The sequence below is a fragment of the Oncorhynchus mykiss genome, chromosome 2, assembly GCF_057628025.1.
Source record: "Oncorhynchus mykiss isolate SJ-2025 chromosome 2, ASM5762802v1, whole genome shotgun sequence".
Classification (NCBI taxonomy): domain Eukaryota; kingdom Metazoa; phylum Chordata; class Actinopteri; order Salmoniformes; family Salmonidae; genus Oncorhynchus; species Oncorhynchus mykiss.
The window spans coordinates 78,160,172-78,179,541 of record NC_143023.1 but is presented as its reverse complement, the minus strand read 5'-3'; the positions used below and the strand labels follow the sequence as shown (position 1 = coordinate 78,179,541).

At 43.3% G+C, this 19,370-nt stretch overlaps 1 protein-coding gene across 3 annotated transcripts in view; it reads right to left on the bottom strand.

Moving 5' to 3' along the window:
• Window positions 1-149: 149 nt before the first annotated feature.
• LOC110496871 (ELKS/Rab6-interacting/CAST family member 1) overlaps window positions 150-19,370 on the bottom strand; it is a 32,894-nt gene continuing 13,673 nt past the window's right edge. For 2 of the 3 annotated variants that reach the window (XM_090208576.1, XM_021572904.3), the window contains exons 4-20: window positions 16,445-16,736; window positions 16,223-16,350; window positions 16,016-16,090; window positions 14,766-14,921; window positions 14,293-14,460; window positions 13,288-13,455; window positions 13,024-13,161; window positions 12,710-12,850; window positions 12,501-12,641; window positions 12,224-12,417; window positions 11,551-11,686; window positions 11,211-11,342; window positions 8,559-8,719; window positions 8,241-8,388; window positions 7,793-7,888; window positions 6,641-6,826; window positions 150-2,773 (exon numbers count right to left, since the gene is read on the bottom strand). In XM_090208576.1, the coding sequence (XP_090064702.1) occupies window positions 2,636-2,773; window positions 6,641-6,826; window positions 7,793-7,888; window positions 8,241-8,388; window positions 8,559-8,719; window positions 11,211-11,342; window positions 11,551-11,686; window positions 12,224-12,417; window positions 12,501-12,641; window positions 12,710-12,850; window positions 13,024-13,161; window positions 13,288-13,455; window positions 14,293-14,460; window positions 14,766-14,921; window positions 16,016-16,090; window positions 16,223-16,350; window positions 16,445-16,736 (2,598 nt within the window). In that variant the 3' untranslated portion in view covers window positions 150-2,635. Of the gene's footprint in view, window positions 2,774-6,640; window positions 6,827-7,417; window positions 7,496-7,792; window positions 7,889-8,240; window positions 8,389-8,558; window positions 8,720-11,210; window positions 11,343-11,550; window positions 11,687-12,223; window positions 12,418-12,500; window positions 12,642-12,709; window positions 12,851-13,023; window positions 13,162-13,287; window positions 13,456-14,292; window positions 14,461-14,765; window positions 14,922-16,015; window positions 16,091-16,222; window positions 16,351-16,444; window positions 16,737-19,370 lie in introns of all 3 variants that reach the window. The other variant, XR_016488492.1, reaches the window with a different exon arrangement.

The window sequence follows — 19,370 nt, the reverse complement described above, 5'->3', positions numbered from 1 at the left end:
CATTTGACTGGATTAACAGCAGGACAGGGTCTGAGAGAATGAAAACCATTCTTAGCAATTGAGGCAGATATTAAAAATAGAGACAAATGTTAATTCTGCTGATAAATATACACATGGTGCTCCTGTAAACAAATCCCCAGAGTCAAAGATTGATAGGATATATTTATTTACATACATATACAAAATGCAAATACTCATCTTTATTTTTTACATAGTTTAACTTTTTTTCATCAACACAGAAGGCAGTACATTAACTTTAAACGCAAAAAAAAAAGTGAACCATGACTTTGGTAGTAGTAGCCCCTTTAACAGCAAGCACTGTTCCGAAATGAAAAACAAAGTCATCACAGAATGGTAAGTCCACAGACATTAAGGCAAAGGCAGGGATACACAGGCTAGGGCCCTGTTCCTCCTTCCTAGAATCAAACTATATTCTAACGACCTGGATAGGTGAAAGCTGAGGAGTGGAAACCTTTGGTTTGACCTCGTGATTTTTTCAGATCAGTCATTACTTCTGGGATTGCCAGGATGTGATTAAAAATTAGTATCATCATAGGGCCTATAGACAAGAGGCAGGATAAAATAACCTGAACAGTAACCTAGTCTCCAACTCTGGTCCTGGAGAGCAAGCTGAACTGTAGGTTTTTATTATTGTTCAAACATTGACTGATTGGCATAGGGATGCACTGTATATAGCAGTTACAAAATGCCAGACTGGCAGAGAGTGATGTCTGTTCTATACAGTACAACTCTCACTAATCAGGCCACAGGACAAACATGCTTGGAGACCACTCGGTCCTAAAGGGTCAGACTACTATGTGAGAGAACATAAGAGGAACACAGTCTAGGGAGCGTCATTCCCACAAACACCCATTCACATCTCAAACATGAAAAAACAAAACACTGGAACCTAAGAGTAAAAGGTTTACATATGTGGCAAAAGTGTATATATAAAAAATGAACAATTTAGAAATAAATGCAAAAAAAAAGTAGTCTCCCTCTACACAGTCACGGTTTGAAAATGTTTGTAGTTAATTTGACACATTAAACATTTGACACATTTCTCCAGTTTTAGCTGAGGACACGATCCACAACTTTGTTCAGAGGGACTTGCTCCTCACGATTCTGCAAACATTTCAATGCATATATCCATATGGTCAACATCATACTTTGTATATGTATATATATTTATAGAACATGACTTTGCGACTTATGGCAGTACTGTCAAATACATCTTGTCTGCAGACAAATTGAGACACACGGGACTGCACTGCTTTAGCTTCTCACTTGTATATATATTTTTTTAAACAGAATTCACAACATCTTCCACTGGGTTACCTTTATATAGTCACTGTACGTATTTGATGAGTTATTTACAAACTGATTTAAAAAGTCCAAACCCACTGAGAAGTGACCGTCATGTCTTTAACTAGGATTCCCTATAATCTCATTACATTACAAACCCTAGTTAGCTCTGAAGCGTTGGACAGATGCAGTGAACGGGGGCATCTGAACATTTACATCTAAGGGAATGTAATTCAATAAAAAAAAATGAAACAATTATAGTTTTTAAAAGTCATATCTATAGAAACTTTGGATGAGATCATGTGACTGGTGGATTAGATCTTTATTGATGTCTTATGCCATGCTGTAGCACCAATAGAACTGAGGAATAAAAAAGGTCCCTCATTTAGGTCCAGTACTGATCCCTGTGCACGCTCAAAGGCCACTCTATGGTAGCATCCTAAATGACCCCCTATTCTGTTTAGTGCACTACTTTTGACAAAATAAGTATACAATGTGGGGAATTGGGTATCATTTGGGATGCTGGCTATGACTGAAAATAAACTTACATTGCATACCTCATATAGAAGGGAGTGCTGTGTGCAAAACCATTCAAATCAACTTCTCTCTCTCTCTCTCCCTAACTCGAGAAGCTAGTGTACCTCAGTTTCACATAAATTAGACATTGATGTCAATAGGAAATGTGTGTGGAAATTCAAGTTCGGATTCTTCCCTCTTTCTTAAGAGCCGTTCACAGAACACGCAGTACGTCAGCCATAGCTAAAGCCTTACATTTAGTCAGCAAAACTCAGCTAGGGGTTTCTCGCAATAGATCTAGGTGGGGAGTTGAGGGAAAAGGTTTGTTGTCCAGTAACTCACATAGGAGATTCTGAAGGCCAATCAAAGGAAATAAATTAGCAAAAAAAAAAAGTGGTTTAAATCACTGGTTCCTAAATATTTTTATTCCACGACACTCCACCATTCAGAAAAAACACTGGTTTAGATTCAAAGAGAAAACAATGGTTGTGTCAGTAGGGATGAATCCAGAGAAAACATTTTGAAAGTGCTACCTGTGTTTTCTCTTTCAAAACGTTTTGGTATGACGTGCCCTACTGAACACAACCCATGACTGGCAAGCCGCTACATCCCTCCACCATTAGGCCACTTTGTGGCTGTTCTTCATCATCATCATCATGTCCTCAGGCTGGTCAATATCCCCAGGAATGATAATTGGGCATGTGGGGGTGCAGTACAATCGCCCAGTCTTCCCTCTGCCCTGATCATGCGTGAATAAATGGGAGGAAGGTTGCCTGAAGCTCATGCGGGGTCATGAGGTGGTAAAGGTGAGCGGTCAGCAGGACTCCTCCAGCGCGTTGACCACCTGCTCCAGGATGTCAGGGCAGTAGTCAGCGATCTGCTGCAGCACTGAATTGGCATACTCCTGTAGCTCCCCACTCTCCTTCTCACACAACTCCAACTCCAGTTCCAACTAAGAAAGAGAGATAATGCGTTAGCATACTTCTCCAACCCCACCCCCATTTTTTCTTGAGGCAAATCAAAACATTAGATAACACAGAGTGCAGAAAGATAAAGAGGGAAAGAAAGACAGGGAACAAGAGAGGAAGGGATAGTCCAAGTCGGTATTAAAAACAACGTTGCACCCTCGCCCGCCTGTGGATATGCTTGTTTGGTTATTTGTAACATACAGGACCAGTCAACAGTCTGGACACCTACTCATTCAAGGGTTTCTCTTTATTTGTACAATTTTCTACATTGTAGAATAATAGTGACGACATCAAAACTATGAAATAACACATTTAACTCATGTAGTAACCAAAAAAAGTGTTAAACAAAATCCAAATATATGTTATATTTGAGCCACCCTTTGTCTTGATGACAGCTTCGCACACTCTTGAAAAACCCTTGAATGAGTAGGTGTCCAAACTTGACTGGTACTGCACTTCTCGCCTTAAATCAACTAACTACATTATACCTAAAAACATTTTCATTCTAAATGTAAAAATGTTAGCATGAACAGACAGACTGTGGCATGGAATGTACATCACGATTCTCAGCCAAAGGGACGATTCCAACAGACTAACTAGCAAGCCCTGCTTTTAAGATGCCGAAAAACTATTGCATATCATTTTGTTAGTCAGAGAAAAAAGACCACCAAATTAAGTTTCATCAACTGCCCAAGGAGAAGGACCAGGTTAGACGAACCTCACGGTTTCAGGCTATTATGTCACAATGAAAATGGAAAGCTGTGGGGTCTGGTTACTCAATACATTTTCGTATATTGCATAAAGCTTGCTAGTTAGCTTGTAGTAAGGACTAGTGTGCTGTATCCATCCAAATTAAAGCTAGAATATCCTTCTGCAATTGGATATTTATGCAAAACTGGAGATTCCACCAAGTAGGTGGGATTCGCCGTGGGCTACTTGGGGCCATTTGGTAGGGTTGTCTCCCCAGCTGATCTCTGGCAAGCAGAAAGGACATATAGACAAGCCAACAAGAAGCAACTTTTCTAAATACCTAGACCGTTCAAGGGCAGGTAAAGACTGGAAGTAGTTATGCAACATATCTAAGATGATAATTTGCTATTGTGACAGCCAAGTAAGTCAATTACAAAAACTACTGAACAAAAATATAAATGCACCATGTAAAGTGTTGGTCCCATGTTTCAAGAGCCGAAATAAAAGATATACATTTTCCATACACACAAAAAGCTTATTTCTCTCATATCTTGTACACAAATTTGTCTATATCCCTGTTATTGAGCATTTCTACTTTGTCAAGATAATCCATCAACCTGACGGGTGGCATTTCAAGAAGCTGATTAAACAGCATGATCACTACACAGGTGCACCTTGTGTTGGGGGACAATAAAAGCCACTAAAACATGCAGTTGTGTCACCTCACAATGCCACAGATGTCTCAAGTTTTGAGGGAGCGTACAATTGGCATGCTGACTACAGGAATGTCCACCAGAGCCGTTGCCAGATAATTGAATGTTCATTTCTCTACCATAATCCGCCACCAATGTTGTTTTAGAGAATTTGGCAGTTCGTCCAACCGGCCTCACAACTGCAGACCACATATATATATATATATATATTAACGTGTGGGAGAGCGGTTTTCTGATGTCAACTTCATGACCAGAATGCACCATGTGGCGGTGAGCTTATGAACACAATTGCATTTTATCTATGGCAATTTGAATGCACAGAAATACCATCACAAGGTCCTGGGGCCCATTGTCTTGCCATTCATCCGCCACCATATGTCGCAAGGATCTGTACACAATTCCTGGAAGCTGAAAATGTCCCAGTCCTTTCATGGTCTGCATACTCACCAGACATGTCACCCATTGAGGCTGCTTGGGATGCTCTGGATTGACGTATACGACAGCAGGTTCCAGTTCCCGCCAATATCCAGCAACTTTGCACAGCCATTGAAGAGGAGTGGGACAACATTCCACAGGCCACAATCAACAGCCTGATCAACTCTAGGCCAAGGAGATGTGTCACACTGCATAAGGCATATGGTCACACCAGATACTGACAAGATTTCTGATCCACACCCCTACCTTTCTTAACGTATCTTTGACCAACAGATGAATATCTGTATTCCCAGTCATGTGAAATTCATAGACTAGGGCCTCATGATTTTATTTAAATTGACTGATTTCCTTATATGAACCGTAACTCAGCACAATCTTTGAATTTGTTGCATGTTGCGTTTATATTTTTGTTCAGTATACATTTAAGAAAAGTACATGAAGATTCCTTTACAACATTGCCTGCTCTCAAGCGTTATTACTACTTAGAAAAACGTCATACTGTAGGGCTTCCCTCAGTGCTGTCATGAAAAGGGGGCATAACATTAGCCATGTGAGTGCTAGCTAGATACCATGCAGAACATTAAGCTAGTCAAGACCAACAAACAGACTATAATGTTACTAGTGAGCGGAGTTACGAACAGAATATACTACCACGAGTCAAATGTCTTACATGTGATTAACTGTTTTTCACACACATAGCTAGTGCCTTCAGAAAGTATTCATACCCATCGACTTATTCCACTTGTGTTAGTCTGAATTCAAAATGGAATAAATGTGTTTTCTTCTCTCACCCATCTACACACAATACCCCACACTCACCCACAGTGACAGTTTTAAAAATATATATCAAATACAGAAATATTCCATCAGCATTCACAGCCTTTTTGCTATGACAGTCAAACATTTTGCTCAGGTCCATTCAATTTCCTTTCATAATCCTTGAGATGTCACTTCAATTTGATTGGAGTCCACCTATGGCCAAATCAATTATGTGGACATGATTTAGAAAAAAAACACCTGTCTATTTAAGATGCCACAGTTGACAGTGCCTGTCAGAGCAGAAACTATACCATGACGTCCAATAAACTGTCCTTAGATCTCCAAGATAACATTGTGATGAGGCATATATATTGGGAAGGGTATAAATCTATTTCTAGAGTGTTGAATGTTTCCACCAAACTGAGCAACCGGGCAAGAAGGACCTTGGTTAGGGATGTGACCAATGACCACTGACAGAACTTCAGAGTTCCTTGGCTGAGATGGGAGAACCTGCCAGAAGGACAACAGTCTACAGCACTTCACCATTCTGGGCTTTATGGGACAGTGGCCAGACGGAAGCCACTCCTAAGAAAAGGGCACATGACAGCACGCCTGGAGTTTGCAAAAAGGCACGTGAAAGACAGATCACAAGGCAAAATATTCTGTGGTCTGATGGGACAAAATTGTAAATCGTTGGCCTGAATGCAAGGCGCTGTCTGGAGAAAACCAGGAACAGCTCATCACCCGTCTAACACCATCCCTACCGTGAAGCATGGTGGTAGCAGCATCATGCTGTGGGGATACTTTTCAGCGGCAGGGACTGGGAGACTGGTAAGGGAACAATTAATGGAGACAAATACAGGCCAATCCATGATGAGAACCTGCTTCTGAGTGCAAATGACAGACTGGGGCAAAGATTTACATTCCAACCAGACAAATCACCCCAAGCATACAGCCAAAGCAAGGCTGGAATGGCTTCAAAACAAGAATGTGAAAGTCCTTGAGTGGCCCAGCCAAAGCCCAGCCTTGAATCCCATTGAAAGTCTGTGGAAGGTGCATTCAGTGCATTCGGAAAGTATTCAGACCCCTTGACTTTTTCCACATTGTTCGTTACAATTTTATTCTAAAATTGATCAAATTGACTACGCTCCCAGTCCCTGCCGCTGAAAAACATCAAAGGGTGTTTGGTTTTCCCCAATTTGTGGGCGTGGTCGAGGGGAATTCCTTCTTATGACATTAAATACCGACTGTTACCTGCTCCAGAGTCAACTTGTGTAGCTCCTCCTCCCAGGCTGCTGGGTTGGCGTGGTGATAGTGGGCGGGCGGGGTCAGGTCACTGAGGATGCTGGGGTCTCGGTCGTGGCAGAGGTCAGTCAGGTGGTCGATGTAGAGCTTCAGCTTACTGCGATTTTCACTCAGGGACAGGAGAGGGGGGATCATCTTGAGGGGACAATGGGAAGGGGGAGAGGGAGGGGAGAAAGAAATGAAGGAACCAGTTGGATAAAGGAAGAGATAAGAAAAATGACATTTCATTAGGTCCCAGTGTGTTTTCAGCGGCTTAACCATGCTAAACCAAAAGCATGGAGCATGCAGAAGGAAGAAGAACAAGGCTGCATCTCACATGCATTAAGGAGATGGGAATGTGGAGTATGGTATGTTGGACAAAAGTGTGTCCTGCTGTGTGTGTGTGTGTGTGTGTGTGTGTGTGTGACTATTTGATTTACTCAGTTGTTCACAGACACAAGCTACAGTATGTGGTTGGCAGACAAACACAATGCATTGCCATAACTTGACAGAGCACCATTACCATGGTAACACATTAACAACAGTGATAACATTCCCACAGAAATTACAAATGTGAGAACAGACAACATGTACCAAACACTGCATGGACCAAAGTAAAATGGTGAGAGGAGAAACGGATGACAAGACAAAATGGCGGAGCAGAACTAACACACTGAACGATGGAGTAAGAGAAAACCAGGGAGGAGGTGAAGAATGGACAGATGACTGGCGTTCATTCATGCTCACCCTTCTGAACAAATTGGCAGAGAGAGAGAGGGGAGGAGGGCACAGGGTTGGCTATGCCCAGATACCCTCCTCATCATCCTATTGGACAGATGGTTTAGCCAATTGCAGCATTAGAAAATAACACTTGGTTAGTGTGTGTGCATGGGACAGAACAAAAAGAGTGTGAGAGATAACACTTAGGTTTAGGTGCTGAAGAAAGATAAAATGTTATATTAGGAGTGATGATTCAATATCACTTTAGGGACAGAAAGACAGTTGACATGACTTCATATAGTGGAGAAAGAAAGCGTATTCTGGTTAAGCTGCAGATGTGTTATCACAACAACACGTTTTATCTAGATATATAGGATTCTGTTTGGTTGACTGGGTACTCACCTGATCTGGAGAAGGTTTGTGATTGGTCTGGTCGGGGGCGGTCTTCAGGTGGTCGTCCCCATAGTTGTCTGCCATTAGCTTCATACGGTTCTGAGTCTGAGAGAGCGAGAAAGAGGGAGGATGGAGGAGAAAGGGGGAAGAGAGGAGAATGTGGAAAGGATTTCAGGGAGAGAGACTTAAGGAAAACATTTTACCAGCATACTCACGGTGCATCGAGCAGCCAGCTGTGCCGAGAGGAGTTTAAGGCTGCCTACTCTTGATTTTGACAAGATTTCGCTGCAAAGTCAAAAGCTATAAACTATCTAAGGTCTGTTTAGTCTCTCCCCATTTCAGGTAAAGGAGAGGAGATGAGTAGAGGAAGAGACTTAGCATTATTGAAATACATCTTTAATGTCACAGTGGCACATGTGGTCAGACCCAGGTCACCTGACGAGGTAGTGTTCCATACCTGCTGTTTGAGCTGTTGTACCAGACGGTCCTTCTCTCTCTTCAGCAGAGCCACCTCATCCTGCGTCTTCTTCTTCTTGGACGATGACAGCTCCAGCAGGGCGATGTTGGCATCCTTCTCACTGATGGCTGCCAGCAGCGCCTCCTGTCTGCACCGAGGAGGAATTACAGGGTGGTATTTCAGAATAATGAGTCATCTACACGGTGCAGGATATTCTATTACCTGGGAGTTTTACAACATTACCTGACTGTAACATGTTTGTTGACTTGGTAAAGTGGTGGTGTGGGGGGGGGTGGAAACAGTGTATGTTTGTCTTACTTCATCTCCAGCACCTCCTCCAGGTGTTTCCTGCGTTCAGCCCTCAGCGTGGTCAGATGGGCCTCTTTCTCACACAGGGACTGCTGGGTAGACGACAGCTTGGCCCTCATGGACTCCAGCTCCTGTTTCACCTTCTCCATGGCGCCCAGCAGCTCCTCAATCTGCACACACCATAGAATGAAGATAGTACAAACACACGAGCAGAGAAAGTAAAAATGTATGAGACGTGTTCATCATTCAAAGAAACTGTACAGACCAATTTTTGTGAACTGTCAATCAAAGGCACTCTAAAGAGGTAGGGCCATCAGAGGTTGTATGTTATTGAAAACATGGCTCTATCCAGAAAGAACCCCTAACCCTTAGACACTAGCCCTTACACCCTAGCCAGTGGTAAAAAAATACTTTAAAGTACTACTTAAGTAGTTTTTTGGGGTCTCTCTACTTTACTTTTTATATTTTTGGCAACTTTTACTTCAATACATTCCTAAAGAAAATAATGTACTTTTTACTCCATACATTTTCCCTGACACCCAAAAGTACTAGTTACATTTTGACAGGAAAATGGTCCAATTCACATACTTATCAAGAGAACATCTCTGGTCATCCCTACTGCCTCTGATCTGGCGTACTCACTAAACACAAATGCTTTGTTTGTAAATGGAGTCTGAGTATGCCCCTGACTATCCGTTAATGTAAAAAACAAGAAATGTATTTTATTTATTTAGCCAGGCAAGTCAGTTGAGAACAAATTCTTATTTGGCCTACCCCGGCCAGAACCTAACCAGGACGACGCTGGGCCAATTGTCTGCCGCCCTATGGGACTCCAAATCACGGCCAGTTGTGATACAGCCTGGAATCGTACCAGGGTCTGTAGTGACGCTCCTAGCATTGAGATGCAATGCCTTAGACCACTGCGTACTTTTGACACTTAAGTATATTTAAAACCAAATCATTTTGGACTTTTACTCAAGTAGTATTTTACTGGGTGACTTTCACTTTTACTTGAGTCATTTTCTATTAACGTATCTTTACTTTTACCCAAGTATGACAATGAAGTACTTTTCCCCCCTGCCCCTAGGAACTAGTGTAAATCTGAATGGATTGATGGGTAATAGACCAGCAATATGGTGAACAGGGCTAGGCAACTAAATTCAGCTGTAGGTTGGATTTTGTCGGATCGACTGGTCAGGGGTCGGAACATAATTATAATAATTTGTACACTGCAAATTGACCACAACTAAGCCCAAAAAGAGATTGTATTTTAAAAATCACACTAATTTCATACTTTGATTACATAGAGACATGATCACGTCTCTTTTTTTTTTAATAGTGGGAATACTTGAACAGATTCTCATTTTTAGCTGAAAACGTTTGACCAAAAACTAAAATCCTTTCATAAAAAATAAATCCTTTGCTGTGTGGTTTTGCCGACCCCTGGGCCAGGGTTTGTTTCTGGACCCAACGCCACTGAGGAGACGGATGTACAACAAGGGGCTCCAATGACAGCTCTAAACAGCACTAAATATACTGCTCACTGTAGTACTTTCATTTACCTGGCATTTACATAGAAGTCACATTGTTAACAGTACAACTCAATATGGCTAAATAATAACTATTGAATTGTCTGGGGTGCATTGTAAATACTAAATTATACCATCAATACATATGTTAGTATAATCATCGATTACCAACTAGTTACAGATTGACATTACTAGAAATATGTACCACCAATATTAAAATCTGCACACCGTGTTTTAAAAAAAGAAAAAATTAATTTTAATTGTAATTTAAAAAAAAAAAAATTAAAATCGGCCGATATTGGCCTTTTAACTCTATAAATCGGTATCGGACGTTAACTCCACCGATATTCAATAAATAAGATGAAAAAAGTGAATCTCATGCTTTTCTGAACACTGGCAGCCATTCTCATGTTGTGTCATTGACACAATGTATGAAATTAACATTTGAAGCATAGTTATTGGACATTTTATGAGAATTCAGTGTGGGAAACACCTTTTCGATTTCCGATGTAAAACAGTATATCTGCAAATATATCGGTACGTTTTGCCTCCTAGACATCGGAATAGAACTCCCAAAATAACATGGGTCAGGCTCTAACCAGAAGGTTCTAGTTTAGTTGACGCCATGCCATTTCAAAGGGAATAGTAGGTAAATGGTACATGATAACATGGTCTAAAGAGCTACTGATCCAAAGGGTGAAATACAACAGAGGGGGCATTATTATGTCATACCTTAGACCACTTAAAGTGGGCGTTGTTGGACTCATGCATTGGTTTGTGTGAGTGCTTCTGAGAGGCAGTGAGTAGCAGAGATAAAACAGGAGAACATTAGAGATAAGAACACTGAGAAAAGGAGGGATAGCAGGGAGAGTGAAACGTAGCAAGCAGGGCTGACAGAAGCCGTCTGTGTCTGTGTTCGTGTAGCTTTGTACGTGTATGTGTGTGCGCACTTCTCAAGCTGTTCTTTTAGTGTGTGCGTTTGTGTGTCCACTTGTGTTGCATGTGTGTGTATTTGTGTTGCAAGTTTGTGTGTGGGTGCGTGCATGTGTACTTCTGTTGCATGTGTGTGTATTTGTGTTGCAAGTTTGTGTGTGGGTGCGTGCAGGTGTACTTCTGTTGCATGTGAGCGTACCTGTTTTTCCTGGTGGTTCCTGGCAGCCTCCTCCTGTGCCAGCACCATCTCTCTCTCCGCTGTTATCTGAACACTCTCTCGCAGAGCCTCCTCTAACTCCTCGATACGCTCCGTCTTCAACCGTAGGGAGTCCTGGAGGGGAGAGGAAGAGAAGAGGACAGGAGGAGGGGAGAGGAAGAGGACAGGAGGAGGGGAGAGGAAGAGAAGAGAGGAAGAGAAGACAATTAAGGATATTGATGTCAAACTACATTTAGTACAACAAGGGCAGCTTTCTTTGAGTGTTGACATTAGTCGCATACATTGATACAGCCCGCCCCGCCCCCCCACCCCCACGCCTCACCTTGACCTGTTGAGAGCTCTCGGAGATGTTGTCCTCTCTCTTTTTGGCTTCGTCCACAAGTTGGGCGTTCCTACTCTTCTCCACATGCTCCTTTTGTCTCAGTGATGCCACCTTCTTACTCTGGTCCTTGGTCTGTCTGCAGGGCACCATGGGACACAGGAGGACTGGGTTACACACAATCCCATAGGCGTACACACATTACACTGAAGCATCACATAGTGAGAGGGAGTTAGACAGAAAGAGGGGGGAGAGAGAGAAAGTGCAGCGGGGTGAAGAAACTGGTGAAAATGAGAGCAGGAGGGGAGGGGGAGGGAGAGCAAAAGCAATTGAGGAGAAAATGAGAGGGGGGGTGGGAGAATGGGATGGAGGAAGTCAAGCCAGTACATAGATGCCATGTAGAAAACATGTTACTAACCTGGAGGACTGACTGGAGAGGAGACAGAGTTCCAGCGAAAAGACAAGGCAGGAGAGAGAAACACAGATTCAGAGAGCAAGAAGATAAGGAAGGAGAAGAGTAGGACCGTGTGGTATTTCAGAAGAAAACAACTACATTAGACCATGTAGGAGCGCATACACATTTCTATAGATAGACTGCTGTTTACAGAGACTATGAGTCAGACACACAGACACAAACAAACAGTCAGGGTCAGAGAAAGATAAACACCACACACACCTCTCCAGCTCATTGATCTTTCGGTCCTTGTCATTCTTCTCATTCTCCATCTCTCTCAGGATCTCCAGCAGTCGGTCCACCTCCGCCTGAGCCTTCCCAGAATCCTCTCGGTGTCGGCTAACTTCCCTCTCCAGGGAGGTGATGCGCTCCGACAGCTCTGTGTTCGCTTTGGCCTCCAACGTCGCATTCTGGGCCTGGAAACAGACACACACAGTCATACACACACGCACACACAGCAAAAGTGGTCTTAGATCAGTGTCTAAGGCAAATACCTCACCCTCTTGAGCTGGTTCTCCAGTTTGAGACACGCCTCCTTCCTCTGCTCCAGAGAGATCTCCATAGTCTTCAGCTTGGAGTCTTTTTTCAGCCCCGAGGAAGCCAGGGATGACGCATGCTCCTTCAGGTCCAACAGGTTAGTCTGGAGAGAGGGTAGGGTTAATAAAATGTGTCAACAGTGTGTGTGTGTGTGTGTGTGTGTGTGTTCACCTCTCTGTCAGACAGATCTCCCTGCAGCAGACTGACTTTCTCCTTCAGATCCTTCAGCTCTTTCTTGTTGCTGTCGATCTCCTCAGTCTTCTCCCTGTCGTCTCTGTCTCTCTGCTCCTTCAGACGCTCGATGATACGCTCCTACAGGGGAGAGAATAGGAGGGGAGGCACAGAACAACATCATCGTCACGTCAATTCAGAGCCCATATGAGAGGACTACAAACATCCAGGACAGACACGGCATGACTTTAAATAACACACATTGCTTGTGTCTCTCTGTTGGAGTCAGTGTGTGTGTCTGCATGTGGGTGTACCTTTTCAGCAAGGGACTCCTCCAGGGTGGTGAGAGCAGTGTCTGTGTTAGAGGTGTCTGCCTGTAGAGATTTGACCCTCTCCTTCAGGCTGCTCATTTGCTTCTCCTTGTCTCTCAGCTGCTCCTGCAGGTTCTCAATCTGGACACACACACAAAATTAGACGAGCTTGACAAAAGACATAGAAAACAAGTCTACTAAATAGGACGTAGTACGAGGTAATGTATCACATTGTATTATACAGCGTGCTATTTAGTCGAGGCCCACCTTCTTCTGCAGGACGTTGACCTTGCGCTCCTTGACCTCCAGCATGTCCTTGAGGTCGTGGATCTCTCCATTGAGCGTGCCCTTCTCCTCAGACATCTCCTGGATCTGTTTACTCTTCTTGTTCAGTGTGGTCTCCTTCTCCTCCAGACGCAGACGCAAAGCATCCACCTGGCCAGCAGAGGGCAGAGGAGAACTACTCAGCATACTGGGTCTGTGTGTGTGGGCTGTACACTCACCGAACAGTTTATTAGGTATACCCATCAATTATCGGGTATTGCCTCCAGAACAGCCTGCATTCTTTGGGGCATTCTACAAGGTGTTGTAACGTTCCACAAGGATGTTAGTCCATGCTGACGCAATGGCATTCCTCCATCTTACAGATTGGACAGTGGTACATTCATGCTGAGAACAGCCTATTTCATCTCAGCCCAAAGATGCTCTATTCAGTTGAGGTCTGCAGGCCACTCAAGTAAACTGAACTCACTGTCATGTTCCAGGCAATGTTTTTCCGCTCCTCAATTGTCCAGTGTTGGTGATTGCGTGCCCACTGGAGCCGCTTCTTCTTGTTTTTCACTGATAGGAGTGGAAACCGGTGTGGTCGTCTGCTGTAATAGCCCATCCGTGACAGACTGACGAGTTGTGGGTTCCGAGATGCCATTCTGCACATCACTGTTGTACTGCGGCGTTATTTGTCTGCTAACTTGCACGATTCTTACCATTCTCCTTCGACCTCTCATCAACAAGCTGTTGAGGGTGGCGGTTTCTAAGATACTGGATCCGGCATGCCTGGCACCGAGGATCATACCACACTCAGTCGCTTTAGGTCACTCTTCAATCACACAGTAACAATGCCTCAATGCCCATCTGCCTGCTTTATATAGCAAGACATGGCCACATGACTCACTGTCTGTAGGGGCAATCCATTTTCGTGAATGGGGTGGTTTACTTAAACTGGCCAGTGAGTGTCTATATACTTATATTGCTTGTTCTGAAATGTGTGTGTACCTCTGTCTGTAGGATGGCAGCTCGTTGTTCTTTAGCAGTCAGCGACTCCTTGAGGACCTCGATGTGCTGCTTGCTATCAGAGAACTGGTTGGTCAAAGTGTCCAGCTTGGTCTGCAAACCCAGCAACTCTGTGTCCTTCCTGGACAAGTCCTGCTTCACCTGGTCCATCTGAGACAGTGAAAGACAGTGAGAGAGAGGGAGGAAAAGAGGAGAAAGAAGGGAGAGGTGGAGGAAGAGGACAACAAGAGCAAAAGAGGGATGTAGAGGAGAGGTAGAGGGTGATGAGCAGAGGAAGGAGGGTTGGGATATGAAGAGAACATGTACAACTACAGAACAGATTGATATTGAGCTGATTGGAAGGAATTGTACCGACCTCTGACCTCTCAGAACCAAGGGGACTTGAAGCCTGACCAATATAAACTGATAGAAATAGAATTCTGATCAATGGAAACCGAGGGGAAGTGACCTCACACCTTGTTCTTCATAAACTTGGTGTGGCTGCGGTAGACTTCCATCTGTTTCATCTCCTCTTGTCTCTCCTCACAGCTCAGCAGCCCATTGGACTTCAACATAATCACCTCCTCCTCCATGTCCCTCAGACCTCGCTCCAGAGAGTTGATCTTAGCATCCTGACACACACCAGACAGATAAGGGGTTAATGCACTAGGGCTGTCCCCGACAAAAAAAAATACAAATCTTGGTCGACCAATTGTTCTTTCGACCAATCGGTTGGTCTAAATTTTAAAATGGGTATCTGATACTTGAACACTGTTTTATGAAATAATTAAGACACACAAATGACTAGAGGGATTCAGACTTGCTGCGTTGTGTTAAAATGACAGAGAGTGACTGTGTGACTAGTACCAGTTGTCTCTCTCGCCTCCCCTGCTGCAGAAACCACCACAGAACATCTGTGTTTATCGCGTTGTCCTTGTTGCAACATAATTACAGCCATTTCTGACTGAAAATGTTCTTACTGAAATCCCTCATTTGTTTAGGAAATATGTTCCCCATTCCCTCAAACGTTGCTCTCTTTACATGAGACAGGTATGCATCGCATGCAAGTGACCAATAGGGTCTGTCCTATAGCATATCATAATCACATCAATAGTTAGTTAGTTATAACAAACTTTTAACACCGTAACAGCAAAATGGATGCAGAGGACATGAGAAATAAACTCTAAACGGGGGAATGTTTACTGGTTGAGGGCTGTCGCAGCGAGGGCTGTCGCAGCAAGGGCTGTCGCATTGTTCTCAACACCAATATGCTGGTTAACTTTGCCATTATGCACATAGCAACATGGTTTAGGAAATGGTGCCAATTCAACAGCGTGTTTCAGTACTGTGGACAGCGACTGCTATCCAACACGGGAGAAAGCGCATTTGTTATACAATAATCATATTTTTTATTTGTGTTGCACCATTGTTGTTATGTAATATAGGCCTAAGCATATGCAATTTCAGTAGCACATGTCTTAAGAGTGATGACTGTGCCATCCCCACAACCTCCACAGTGGATTAGTCCACTTAGGCGCAAATCATACAGCTTTCTTGTACACCATGATTTCTTTTGGGTGTGGGGGGGCTACTGTTCGACTGAAGAAATCTTGGTCGACCAGCAGTCTATCGACCAAACAATCGACCAGACGACTAAATGGGGTCAGCCCTATAATACACTCACTCACACATGCACTTACAGACACACACACATACAGATGGGTACCTTCATGTCGATGACAGTCTGTAGAGCCTTGGTTTTTGTGGACTCTGGGGTTCCCTCGTATCGACGGTGCAGCTCCTAAAGAGAACAAGGTCGTTACGCTCCACACGTTGTCTACTACACACCAATCAATCCCTAATAGTTTGTGTTGTGACCCAACTTAAGCTCAATTTGTTACCTCCCTCCCTCTCCTCTCGCTGAGTCCCTCACCTCTCGTAGAGCAGTCGTCTCCCTGTCTCTCTGGTCCAGTAGGGACTCTAGATGGTGTCTGTGCATCTCAGCATCAGCCAGTCTCCTGGTTCTCTCCTGGTCTTCCTCTGACGACTTAGCCGACGGCCCTGGAATATAATACAATAATATGGCCATTTAAAAGATGTGTTAATAGAAAAACATTACTAATACAGCCACAGTGTTTGGGGCATGGTATCCCACCTTTGCTTTGCAGCATCTCCAGTAGTTTCTTGATGGACTCATCCCTGGCGCCCAGGGTCTGTTTCTGGGTGTCTATCCTCAGCTCCATCTCCTCCAGGGTCTTTCTGAGCAGGAACAGCTCCTTGGCCTGACGCTCGTGGTCCCCGTGCAGCCGACGGTAGTTCTCCTCCGTGGGTTCAGAGGTCAGGGCCAGGTCACGACCTTGGCTGGCAGGGTCCTGCTGAAGCAGCTGGTTCAGGTCTCTCTGTATCCTCAGTTCATCCTGCAAGGCCTGGACCGTCATATGGAGGTGCTGGGGGAGGGGGGGGGGGCAACAGAGAGAGAGACAGAGGTTATCTATTTATGTTTCACCTTTCATTTCAGGGTGCTGCATAAAATAAGATGGAGTAGGGATTCATTTGTTTATTTATCAAATAAGAGGGGGAAGGGGAGAGAGAAGGAGAAGTGGAGCGAAGGTTAGGAGGATACAGCAACTAGTAGGACACCATCTACTCAAATCAGGGCATTCCCATCCAGTGGTATACAGAGTGAGCAACAGTACAAAATCAGCCAGCATTCATTCTTTGGAGCCTGTACTGCCACAGTTTTTTGACAGACCAGCTATGTGACAGAAATACAATGCTGTGTTCTATTCTCTCATTTGGATCAGCTGGGAGATGTTTCAGACAACAGCACAAAAACAAGTCAGTGCCTGTATCCAACGCTCTCCTCCTATGCCACTCACTATGTCTCTTTCACTCATTCACCCTCCCACCTTCCCTCATTCTCTCTCCTCCTCCCATACCCAGTGACTAAGTCTGACTCACTGAGATCTCGCTCTAAGAGACAACAGAGAGGTGTTTAAAAAGGTACAGTTCAGCCATTTTGATCTCAAAATCTCATTTCTGGATAACAAGTAGCCCTTCACACTCATATCTGTATATGGGTTGAAAATAGCAGATTTGGGCACTGGTAACGCAGTGGCTGTACAGTAACATGCTATAAATGACAGAGCTCAGACTGCGCTTCACAGCGCTGTATGACTGACAGCCGTTCTGAACTTGAGAACTGCACGTGACAACAACTTGCCCCTATCCCTTCCACTAACTGGCCAACTTTTGAAAAAGATGTCTCTCTATTGAGAGATTAAACATTGAGTATAAATAAATGCCGCTTTGATATCATACAAGAAAGCCACATTTCCATATCATAAAACTAACGTCATATACAGTGTCAATGATCACCATGTCTGATGTAGTTACAAGATGACGTGGTGTCATACCCTGGGTTGTTCAGAACAGAATGAGACGGTCTATTGTGAAGAGAATTTGCAGCGAAACACGCACTTGAATGATCCAGTACAGTTGTAGTGGTGTGTTTTGGGGATTTAAAAAGATAATCCATGACTCCTTACTGACTCCTTTCTTTGCGCACCAAAATTACGATCCGTTTCTCTGAATTGCCTTGTAAAAGTCTAACACTGGAAGATGGTATTTTATAAATTAGCTAGTCATGTTGGAAATAGAACAAGCTTAAAATGATGGCCACCTGACCCAGATAGCGATTTCATAAACAACAGTAATTGTGTGATGGTGAGGATGCAGGGTTGTGTTCCAAACAAAACAACTACAAGTGTTCTTGCTCTAGTTCCACAACGGCAGAGCTAGGAGAGAGAAAAAAAAATAAACACCTTTTAGTTGAGTACTAAAAGTGCATTGAAATGACTTAGGAACTGCACACACTTTGGAGAGGTGTGTGGCCACTTAGAGAGAGACACCAATTAGTCCGCTCACTGAAACCCTTGTCATTTTTTTGTGTAATCTTGCACCTACTCCACATTCCCCAGGAATAGTCTTAACATGTTACTGAATGTACAGTGGGGAAAAAAAGTATTCCAGAGTATTTTTACATTTTGTTATCAACAAATTCTGCAAAAAGTACAGTAAATGTAAAATGCACATAAAAATGAACATTGTAATGTTTAAGATTCAGTCTTGGGTCAGGTGAACTGTTGTGTCCTCAACTTTAGTCTAATACTTTTCCCATAATCTCTCAATTGTTCCCTTTCAATTGCTACTATGTTTATGCATATGCATTTCATATTTATTCTGGAAGAAACATTTCAATTTAGCTCTATCTATAAAGGCCAATTGATAGGACTGTAAAGGATTGTTTTTGTTGAAAAAAATTGTCAAAAAGAAACAAAAACATTGCTCCTTAGCCAAGAGCAATTTCTCAAGCAATAATTTTGCTAGGACTGTCTGTGAGTGGTCTAAGTGGGGAGGGGAAGGCAGAAAACTAGCTGTTATTGGCAGAGAGTTTTGAAACCGTTTCTTACTGGTCTATTAAACTAATTTGCCACCTGGTGATATCACCAGGCCAAAACTCAACCCCACCAAAACAAGCTGAAATGTCAGGTCTATTCAAACAGCTCTTACACTAAAAGGGCATTATCATTTTCACAATATTATTCTAACCTCAGTGTAGAAATGTTTTTAAACCACAGCAAAATCATGTTTTTGACTGCACTTGACCTTTATGAGATGAGATGCAGCAAGCTGATCTAAACAGAACACACACAGTAAGCAAGGCTCTGCTACAGAGGGTCAAATCTACAGCACAACACACATTGCTATGGGTCAAACGTACAACAAACACTAACCTCACTCATCTCCCTCCATCTCTTATCACATATCTGTTATAGATCCACTTTAATTGTTGCCAATTAAACATATCTTATATTGAACATTCTGACATGACAAATAGTGTATTTGAATGGAGAGGCGAGAAGTGTTCAGTGAGTAACGGGCAATGTAAATTAGTTGAGTATCAGTGGTGCTACAGCAGGAGATGGAATATGACAGCCATTTTACAGCGTCTGCCACGCATTCAAAGACTAATAGCAGTCACTTATCACTGCGGATGAGGGGGATCAATGTCTTCTATC